Genomic DNA, 11,775 nt, shown 5'->3' with positions numbered 1-11,775 from the left:
GAGCATCGCCCCACAACACCCGGTGCAGCTCCCTCCCCTGACGATGGTAGTGAGCTGCGCAACTGCGCCAACATCCTAGGGCTTAACAGGGCCGCGACTCAGGAGCTCTTATGGCCGTCCCACGTCGGCTGGTGCGAGGACCACCTTCATAGCTATGTTTGCATGCCTTTCAGATTACTGAATAGGGCTAGCATGAACCAGCGCCACATGTAGGGCGTCCTGGAAGCTCATGAGGCCAGGCACCAGGCGATCCTATCGGAGGCGGCACCGGATCCTCGTGAGCCTCCCGGACCTCCAGAGCCTCGCGTGGCTCAGGACTTGGGTAACTCGTGAGGAGTGACTTCTGCCGCACGTGTGTTCAGCTACTTCAACACCTCTTCAGCCACGGTGCCAGGTGACACTTTTTGAGTTGTTCAATTGGGGGCGCCCCTCAGGCTACATTATCCCCAAGACGTTTGGGTCCGTCCCTGCAGCATGTATTGTTCTTTGCATCTATCAGAACTGGCTTTTCCCTTTTCCATGAGTTGCTTTATGATTATCACCTGTCTGTCGAGTGCTTCGTCACCATAAACATCGTACGCCCTTGCAAATCCACCCACGACCGCCTCATGATTAAGGACTATCACGCCGTATGTGCTTGGGTCCATTCTTGCAGCGTCGCTAAACCCAACTGGCTGAGTTCTGGCTCGCGAGCTAGCTCCCGTGCACGTCACTTCCCATGGTCCTTGGTGCCTTGTTTTCGCATGAGCTAACCAGGGGCGGATAAGTTAGGGCTTTCACATGAGAAAACTGGGCACGGCGTCTGTGGTCGGGTCTGTCCCTGCAGCGAAGACAAACCCAACGGTTGAGCTCCGTCCGGCTGGTCGACCCCATTCACGTCACCTCCTGGGGGCGTTGGTGTTTGGCCTTCTCATGCGATAACTTCAGGAGATTCACTCAACAGAGGCTGCCTAACCATCTCACAGGTCTATCACAAGTGTTTCGAATCAAATTTAGGCGTAACCCGCCTTAGGGTAGGGCCTCGTGAGTCCCGCGCTGGCTCACAAGTGCCCATACACACCTCCTCCAGTCCTGCCATGCAAGCCACATGTCAGGATGGGGCCGTACACGCCACGGAGTCTCCCCTTAGAGGGATCTCCCACCAACTTACAAGTGGAAGACCCATGCTCCGTGCTGGCGCACGACATGGTCGAGGAGCAGCTGTGCCCGTGCAAGACCGTAAGCACCATGATCCACACTGGTGAATAAACAACTGAGGGTTGCAGTAACCTTAGGAGAGCCACTAGGCTCGCTGCTCAGCCTCACCCCGCCAGTTTGCTCTTAGAAGAATCGCGCGAGGGGGTTGGGCATGGGGCTACGCTCATGTCACGCCTGGCGTACGCCACCTCGCCAGGTCCCTTGGACCTGGTCTTCGCGTGCCCCTCCCGAGCGAGAGCCCAGTGAAGAAAGGTATGGAGGGTCGTTTGTACGTCAAGGGGGACTCCTGGGCATTGTGACCTAGTGGCCTAACTGGTCACGTAGCCCCTCACCCCTTGGTCTCGTCCTGGTGATCGGGACGCCCCAACGGTGGCTGAGGTATGCGCGGTGTCCGGCCCTACTGACGCAGAACACTAAGACCTACACCCTCATCTCCTTCCTAAGGGTTGTTCATACGTCAAGGGTGTCCCGCCCAATATGCGATCCTATCCGAGAGGAACTCGAAGGTCCCACCAAGGATAGAGCTGCATATTGAAACACTTTTGCAAGGTGGATATCATTACATCATACCATTACATAATAGTAGGGGATACATACAAAGGCATACAATGCCACATGAATACATCAATCATCATACATGAGATCAACATCCGACTACGGATGAAAAACAAACAGAAACTTAAACGACATCCACCCTCCTAGCCCAGGCTGCCGACCAGGAACCTATCACCGGACTGACGAAGAAGAAGAACTCCAAAACAAGTAAACATCGCTCTCACGTCATGATCATCGCATCACATGTACCTACAACTGTTGTTGTAGTAATCTGTGAGCCACGAGGACTCAGCAATCCCATTGCCATGGGTATCAAGACTAGCAAAGCTTAATGGGTAGGAAAGGGGTATGTGGTGAGGTTGCAGCAACGGCTAAGCATTGTATGGTGGCTAACTTACGAGTACAAGAGTAAGATGAAAAACTACACAAACGGTCGCAAACTAGTTATGATCAATAAGTGATCCTGAACTACTTATGTTCAATCATAACCCAACCGTGTTCTCCTCTCGAACTTCCCTGAAAAGAGACAGTCACGGTTACGCGGGCGGTTGGTGTATTTTAATTGAGTTTACTTCAAGTCCTTTACAACTGGATATTAAAAAATTCTAATTTGCCACATAACCGCGGGCACGGCTCTCTAAAGTTTAAACCCTATAGGGTTGTCCCAACTTAGCCCGTTATAAGCTCCCGTTCCGCGGAGACAATCCTCCATCTCGGGACCCTCCAATCAGACTCGGAATCCCAGTGCACAAGACATTTCAACAATGGTAAAACAAGTCAAGAAAGACCTCCCGGCGTGCCGACACCCTGATGGTAGTCGCACGTATCACGTCTCAGGCCACAACCGGATGGGATAAGCTACAAGTAAAACCAGCCCTCGAGTTTCCCCGAGGTGACCCTGCAGGCTGCTCGTTTGGGACCAACACCATCAGCACTGGTCCCACTGTATTATGTTAAATTACTCCTCGGGTAGCGCTAACTCCCTATGTGTCAAATTTAATATCATTGTTAGTTATTATGTTGAGAAAGTGGTAAAAGAAATGTTGGGCCTTGCTAGAAGAGTTCTATTCAAAGCAAACTGTGGACTTGAGGTTGTTTCCTTAGAAAGTGTACCGTATGCTCATTACCATTAACTGGAAAAGTGACATTGCCTTAGTTGAAATCAATAACAGCCCTTGCAGTATTCAAAAAGGGTCTTCCAAGGATAATAGACATACTATCATCCTCGGGAATATCAAGAATAACAAAGCCTGTTAAAATAGCAACATTTGCAACCACAAGAGGCACATCCTCACAGATACCGACAGGTATAGCAGTTGATTTGTTGGCCATTTGCAAAGATATTTCAGTAGGTGTCAACTTATTCAAATCAAGTCTACGATATAAAGAGAGAGGCATAACACTAACACCGGCTCCAAGATCACATAAAGCAGTTTTAATATAGTTTCTTTTAATGGAGCATGGTATAGTTGGTACTACGAGATCTCCTAGTTTCGTTGGTATTCCACCTTTAATAGTATAATTGGCAAGCATTGTGGAAATTTCAGCTTCAGGTATCTTTCTTTTATTTGTAACAATATCTTTCATATACTTAGCATAAGTATTCATTTTAAGCATATCAGTCAAACACTTACGCAAAAAGATAGGTCTAATCATTTCAGCAAAGCGCTCAAAATCCTCACCATCCTTTTTCTTGGATGGTTTAGGAGGAAAGGCATGGGTTTCCGAACCCATGGTTCTATTTCTTTGCCATGCTTCCTAGCAATGAACTCTCTCTTATGATAATGTTGATTCTTTAGTTGTGGATTATCAAGAACAATGGTAGGTTCAATCTCACCATCATTGTTATTGCTAGGTTGAGCATCAACATGAACATCACCATTAACATTATCACTAGGTTCATGTTCATTACCAGATTGTGTTTCAGCATCAGAAATAGAAATATCATTGGGATTCTCAGGTGTGTCAACAACAGGTTCACTAGAAGCATGCAAAGTCCTATCATTTTTCTTTTTCTTCTTCTTAGAAGGACTAGGTCCATCAACATTAGTTCTCTAAGAATCTTGCTCAACTCTCTTAGGGTGTACCTTAGGATACAAAGGTTCCTGAGTCATTTTACCCCCTCTAGTCATAACTCTAATAGCATTATTAGTTTTCTTATTATTTAATTCATTGAGCAAATCATCTTGAGCCTTAAGCACTAGTTCTACCTGAGTGGTAACCATAGAAGCATGTTTACTAATAAGTTTAAGGCCACCTTTAACTCTAGAAATATAATCACTCAAAGTTCAATCATATAAGAATTACATTTCATTTGTCTACCAACATAAGCATTAAAGTTTTCTTGTTTAACAATAAAATTATCAAACTCATCCAAGCATTGGCTAGCAGACTTATTACGAGGAATATCTCCTTCATCAAATCTATAGAGAGAATTTACCTTTACTACCCGTGTCTGGTTATTAAGACCATTTATTTCTTCAATAGGTGGTAAATTCTTAACATCTTCATCTTTAATGCCCTTTTCTTTCATAGATTTCTTTGCCTCTAAGAAATAGAATACCACTTTTCTTTGGAGTTGGCTTAGGAGTTGGTTCAGGAAGTTTCCAATCATTATCATTACTCAATATATTATTCAATAGAAATTCAGCTTGCTGAACAGTTCTTTCCCTGAAAACACAATCAGCACAACTATCCAGGTGGTCTCTCGAAGCATCGGTTAGTCCACTATAAAATATATTAGGTATTTCATTTTTCTTGATAGGATGATCAGGCAAAGCATTAAGTAATCGGAGAAGCCTCCCCCAAGCTTGTGGGAGACTCTCTTCTTCAATTTACACAAAATTATATATTTCCCTTAAGGCAGCTTGTTTCTTATGAGCGGGGAAATATTTAGCAGCGAAGTAATAAATCATATCCTGGGGACTACGCACACAACGAGTAGCAAGAGAATTAAACTAGGTTTTAGCATCACCCTTCAATGAGAACGGAAATAACTTAAGGATATAGCAGTAACGAATTTTTTCCTCATGAGGGAATAGGGTGGCTATATCATTCAATTTAGTAAGATGTGCCACAATAGTTTTAGACTCATTGCCACAAAAAGGATCAGATTCAACCAAAGTAATTAACTCAGGATCGACAGAGAAATAATAATCCTTATCAGAAATACAGATAGGTGAAGTACAAAAAGTAGGTCATATTTCATTCTAGCATTCAAAGACTTTTATTTCAGCTTAGCTAATAGTTTCTTAAGATCATATCGATCTTTGCAAGCAAAAAGGTCTCTAGAAGTTTCTTCATCCATGACATAACCCTCAGGCATATCAGGCAATTCATATCTAGGGGGGAATCTTCATCATCACTTTCATCAATATTATCTGTTTCAATAATTTCATTCTCCCTAACCCTAGCAAGTTGTTCATCAAGAAATTCACCTAATGGCATGGTATTATGTCACACCCTGCATTTTGTAACATTTCATTTGCATTAAGAAAGCATGAAAATTTGGACCAAAAAAAACTTTTGCATTATTTGGCTTTTTATTTTGGAGTTGGTTTTCTCTGTGTGGTTTTTCAAGTGCTCTTTAAAGTCAACACAACTCCACCTTCTATACTTCATCTCCTTGCCCCAAGCTTCTGCCCAATGATCATGCCATGTGTATAGAGCAATATAGTATTTTCTTACAAAAATAATTTGGCCAAAAGGATTTTCTAAAATTAGTTTTCCAAAAACCCCTGAATTGAGGTTTGCATTGCAAGTACTTGATTTGGGGTGTGAAAAATGATTCAAAAGGTATATTTGAATCCTATTAGATGTAGCACTCCCATAAAACACAAAAATATAATTTTAAAAGTTATTTTCCTATTTTATTTAAAAGATTTTTTAAGGCCTGAAATGGTCTTTAATAGGGGAAAATTATTTTATTGTTTCAAAAATATTTGACAAAAATCTGGGAAACTCAATGGACATATATTTTCCATATATAAGAGTTTCAACACATGGTCGTGTTCAAAATATTGGACAAAACCTACCAAAACCATTTCTGCCCATTTCAAGGATTTGAAATATTTCTACAAGAAATATTTTCCAATAAATCCAGGAAAATTCTAGCAAGTCACATATGCATAATATGATGATATTGCACAGTTTAAGCCCAAACCAAACTATTTTGGTTCACGAAAATGCCCCAAAACCCTCTCTGACCAGAATCAAATTTGAGCAAGTTTGTACTACCCACTTTCTCTCCTTGACCCCAACTTTTGTGAGCATGGTCAGATGACCAAATGAGGCCACTACACCAAGTGGTTCATCAAGGGGAAGTGATTTTCTCAGCTAGGTCTACACAAGTTCATTTCTGCTAATTTCTAGGGTTTACAAAAGTTGCATTGGCAACTTTGTCCAAACAAGCTCCAAATTGGTGGAAGGCCCTAATTATATGTATCATTTCACCCTGTGGAGTCTCATGGTATTTGGGAATCATCTACTTGCCCAAACCATTATCAAACACCTTCTGCCACTTTTCAAAAATCACCATTTTGACCACTAACACTATTCTCCTTGAGCTCAACTTTTTACCACATCTCCTCCTAGTCCTCTACTACCTCCAGTGACTCTTCCCTGGCCTCAACTCAATGATTGAAGAGTGAAACATCCCCATTTACCCTTTTGGACAACAGCATTCTTCTCCTTTCTCACCTCCCTCCTCAACCCAGTGGCCACCCAGGGCATCCAATGCCCCACACCCATTCTTTACTCCCCCCTAGAGCCACCAGACACCTTTGGCCATGTCCACACTGCATAGAAAATGGCCATGCCGGCCATTTGGGCACTCTGGAGCGCGCTACAGTGCGCTCCCGCACTGTAGCCGCCCCCTTCCAACCACCCCCGGCCACCTCGGGCCTCCCCAGCGTGCCCGACGAGACGCCTCAACGTCCGCAACACGGCAGCTGGTTGGCCCCCTCCTCCTTCTCCCTCCTCTCGCCCAGCTCGCATGCGTGCTAGCCGCCCGAGCGCCCCAGGGAGCGCGCTCGCACGCGCGGTGCCCTGCCCCCTGCTTTCCCTCTCTTCTCTCCCCTCGCCCTAGACCAACCCCACAAGCACCCCAGACACGCCCACGCGCATCCCGTGACCCATAGCAACCGCAGCAGGATCGCCGGTGCACGGGTCCTTGGTGGACCGTCGTTCGCCTATTTAAGGGCCTCCTCGAGCCCTACTCTTCTCACCACTCACTCTCTCACTCCCCTAATCACCCCCTACACAACTCACCCTACTCCAGACGGGCCCGAGCTCGAGATCGAGCTCGAGCCCCGCCGCCTCGGGTCGCTGTCGATCCCACGGTACAGGCATCCCCTACTCCTCCTCTGCCTCGATCTGGAACCCCCGAGCACCCCTGATCATTTCCCCTTTCTCCCCCGCTTCTTTTGCAGTCGGAAATGGCCGGAACCGTCCACGCCCGAAGCTCCTCCGCCGCGAGACCTCGTCGCCGGCGAACCAGGCCACCCCGGCGACCGCAACCACCTCCACCCAAACGACGACTCGACGCTGAGTCCATCCGTACCCTCGCCCGACCTCGCCATGCCCTACATCGACGCCGGTGAGCTTGTAGGCCCTCTGTCGCAGGGTTAGCGATGACAGGCGGGCCCTGCCTGTCAGCCTCTCCTCTCCATCGCCCGCTCTCTCTCGCTGACGCATGGGCCCCGCCCGTCAGGTTTAAACCTGGCGCGCGCGCATGCACCAGTGTGCTGGGCCGCCTCTCTGGCTAGGCCTGCTGCGCTGCGGCTGTTCTGGCCCAGCAGGCATAGAGCCCTTTTTTCCTTTTCTTTTTCTGTCACTTTTCCAAAAATTCCTCTGGACTAAATATTAATCCAAATGCAATAATTCCAACTCCTAAATTCTTGTAATAATCCCACCTATTTATTGGTGCAGTTTTCATTCATATCAAATCAACTTTTCTTCACTGTTCGAATTTAAATTTGAATTTGAGCATTTATGCCTGTCATTTAAAATTCCTAGCACTATTTCCACGACTCCAAATCCAAAACTAGAAAATTTTCCCCTTCTTAGTTTTCACCCTAGTATTTAACAAAAATGAGTTGACATTTTTCTGAGCACTTTGGTTTTTCTGTTTTATTATTGCCTTATTTTTCTCGTTAATAATTTGCGATGATAGATTGCGTTGCTGACGAAGGAGTTGGACCATAAGACTTTGAAGACCCAGAAGACTTTGTTGAGCCAGGCAAGCAGCCCTTTGACCATGTCTATGAAACCCTTTTTATGCATGACATATAGCACCATATTGTTGTTGCAACGGAATCATGATTAGGTGGAACCACTTTGATGGTTTGCCCCCGTTACTTCCTCGTTGATACTTGCATTGTGCATGACCCTACCTCCTTATGAGGGTTATGCCGGTGGGAGTAGATAGGATGCTAAAGTAGTTGCTACGCAAAAAGGGACAGGAATATGCATGGTGATGGAGACAAAGTATTTTCAAAGGACTTTTCGAAAACCCCGTCGGGTGCCACTTATGCCCGAGGGAGATACTGAGATGGGTAACCGCTTGATGATGAAGTGGTGTACTGAGGCAAGTGTGTGTGTGTTGCTTTCAAAAACGGATTGGTTTAAGTTGCGACCGTTATTCCAACCTTACATGCGCAATCACTCTACCCTTATATGAGAAAGGGCATTATTGATTACCTAGGACGATACTAGCTTGGAGCCCACATTACTAGTGACGGGGGAGAGTTGGTGCTCTCTCTCGGGATGGGGTCGTGCCAGGTAGGGCGGCCAAGAACATTTTTATGGGGCACCGGACACATCGTTGGTACCCCGTGCCAGTGGTATGTGAAGAATATGGGAGCGAGGCTCCACAATTTTAAGTTGTGAAATGTTGGGCACGGGGGTTACTACCAATCGAGTGCACTCCATGTTAGTGTCGTCTAGGGAAAGATAGTGATCGGGTGCTTACCCCGGGTACTTGAGGTACCACGGGTCGTGGATGACACGGAAGTTCCTCGGATCTTGTGGGCAAAGTGTGCAACCTCTGTAGAGTGTAAAACTATTCGAATAGTCGTGTCCACGGTCAAGGACAGTTGGGTAACCGCTCTTGGGCTACGTCCACATGTTTACAAACCAGTGTATGTGTTTGGATAAGTGGGAAGAACTACTTGGGTCAAGTCAAAGGACATGAGATGATTGAGTTGGGTTGATGCCCACTCTATTTATGTTGATATCTGTAACCTGTCCTCATGGTTACTTGAATTCTCCTGATGCATGTCTTACAAGTTGTTGAACATGTCATTGCACTCAAAACTAGCTTTCTACAAAAAAAATTACCTATATCATGCATTGTTGTATCTTGAGCCAAAACATAGGTCGCTTGCGAGTACATTCAAAGTACTCATTGGCTTGCCACTAGTTATTTAATTGGCCAGGCATGGAATACAGGAGTTCGAAGAAGAGTTCTTTGGAGATGAACATGTGAACTAGGACGTTTCCCAGTTAGAATGCCTGTAGGGTTAAGGCAGATGGCATGGGTTCTACTTATCAACGAAGATTTCCGCTGCTTAAGTTTATTTGGCATTCAGCTCTTGTGGCTTTATCTATGTAAGACTTGACCATAATGGTCATAATTTGTGTAAGACGGTATGTATGGATGTAAGACTCTTGTTATTCAGCTTCTGTGTGTTCAATGAGCATTGATCTCTGGGATCACTGTACACGTGCATTCGGTGATCTCGACTTATGAGTCGGGGTCCCCACAAAGCTGGTATTAGAGCCATCCTGACTATAGGAAGCCTTAGTTAGCATGGGCGTTAGTTAGGATAAAACCCGTTTTGCAAAACGCTCTATACTACTCTTCTTTTCTAAGCTTACCAGACCCAAGATATATTTCTATATTGACCTCTCCCATTCAACTTTTGTAGATGGTTGCCGTACCCGAAGACTTCCTGACCACCGGATTTCCCGTGCTTATCGAGGATAGCCTCAAGAAGTGCCAGTTTTATCGAGCCCCCATTTTCACCTACCATGAGCATTGGATCAATGACACCTAGACGGAGTATCATGTGGAAGTGATCGTGAAGGCTAATGACTCTCCAACAAGCTGGTTCTTCGAGGAACCCCAAATGGCAACACTGGTTCTTGCCATCGAGACGGCAACCCTCAAGGCACTCACCGCCTCCGAGACCTTCTTCCATAGATGGCAGACGAGTTGGCAACCCGCTTCTTGACTTATCGGAAGGAAGGTGAGGATGAGAGCAGTGCACCAGCTCCACCATTAGAAGAAGGAATTCCACTCCGATTCCAGACCTACTTCAGCCTTGGTGCCGATAGTTTGGCACAACACTTGGCCTCGACACTTCTTCTCCAAGCACAAGGGAAGATGGATAGGATCAAGAAGGAAGGTGCTCCCCCTGGATAGCCCGCAATCGCATACCGAGGTGGAAGACCCCCAAAGGATGGGGAACCACCACATCAGCACCACATGAGCGCAAGGGATTACCGCAAGCTCTTCACACCACTGGCAAAGCAACGCCGTGTTGAGCTCCACGCTCCCCCACCTATTCGAGCAATGAAGGAAGTCAGGCCACAGGTGACGAGGAGGAAGACCCAGAAGAGCCAGACTATGCGACCGAGCATTCCACCACTTAGGCAGCATTCGCAACCCGGATATGCCCGTTAGTAACCCCTACGGTAGGATAGGTCGTGTACCCCTTATGCGAAGTCGAGTCCTTGTAATGGTTCACCTGAAACCATGTAGTGTTGTGTTTGCTTTTGATGTGTTTGATGGACGTCGTGTTTTCCTTCGGGAACTTGTAAGCGACTACATCACCCATTTGGATTTTAACGAATGTGTTTGGCCTTTTGGCCCTTGCATGAAAACAATTATTGTCATACCAACCCCCTTACTAGGCATCCGATCTATATTGCTTCCCCTCATCTTTGCCAATCATGAGACCTTGACCGCTCCAATAGGATGCATGTTGTAACACGTACTGGTAACTCTACCCAGCAGCAAGAAGCCGGAGCAGGAGCCAGTCGGGACCAAACCCAAGGACAAGCTCCACCGCCGCCACCACTTCCAAACATGGACATGGCTCAGCTTCTCCAAGCCTTCCGAGAGGAATGCCAAGCCAACACTACAGCCCTCCAGATGATTGCTCAAGCTGTCAATCGCCAGCCGGCAGGAAACGGCAATGGACGTTCCATGTTGGTGGAGTTCAAGAAGCATGCACCACCCACCATCATCGAGACTGCTGAACCCCTAGATGCAGATGACTGGGTCCGCACCATTGAGGATCTGCTAGAACTAGTCGGATGCACTGAGGACCGTGAGAAGGTGGCATATGCTGCTCATTGCCTCGGGGGAACTGCTAGAGCTTGGTGGGATGGATTCAAGGCCATGCATGCTGAGCAAAACATCACTTGGAATGACTTCAAGGCAGAATTCCGCAAGGCCCACATTACTTCCGGAATCATGGCCATCAAGAAGCGTGAATTCCGAGCCCTGAAGCAAGGTAGTAGCACTGTCAAGGAGTACATGCAGAAGTTCAGTGTTCTATCAAGATATGGTCCTGAAGATGTCAGCACTGATGCTACCAAAAGAGAGCGTTTCATGGAAGGCCTTAACTAGACTCTGCAGTACTCACTTGTTGTGTGTGACTGCCCAACCTTTCCTGATCTGGTGAACAAGGCACTCATGCTTGAGGACAAGCGACGTGCTTTGGACGATACTCATAAGTGGAAGATGATCAGCAAGGGTAGCTCCAGCAACCAGAAGCCTCGCCCGTGGCAGCCAGCGCCAGTCAAGCCAACCTATTAGCAGCCAAGAGCCCCTGCACCTCACACCAACTATCAGCCTCAGCAGTATCCCAACCCCAGGCCAGCTTTCAACAACCCCAATAACAATGCCGGCAAGAGCAGCAACCCCAATCAAGTCACTTGCTTCGGATGTGGTCAGCTAGGACACTACTCCAAGAATTGCCCCAACAAGAAGCCCGATGCCCCGTGCCCCAATGC

At 46.6% G+C, this 11,775-nt stretch overlaps 1 protein-coding gene across 1 annotated transcript; it reads left to right on the top strand.

Annotated features, from left to right (window-relative positions):
• The first annotated feature begins 10,843 nt into the window (after positions 1-10,843).
• LOC147975388 (uncharacterized) lies at positions 10,844-11,389 on the top strand. The gene has a single exon (XM_087520395.1). The coding sequence runs from the start codon at positions 10,844-10,846 to the stop codon at positions 11,387-11,389; it is 546 nt and encodes a 181-aa protein (XP_087376521.1).
• Positions 11,390-11,775: the final 386 nt, after the last annotated feature.

This window comes from Triticum urartu, chromosome 4A (genome assembly GCF_056163025.1).
Source record: "Triticum urartu cultivar PI428250 chromosome 4A, HENAU_Tu73, whole genome shotgun sequence".
Lineage (NCBI taxonomy): Eukaryota > Viridiplantae > Streptophyta > Magnoliopsida > Poales > Poaceae > Triticum > Triticum urartu.
This window is presented reverse-complemented; position numbering and strand designations above follow the sequence as displayed.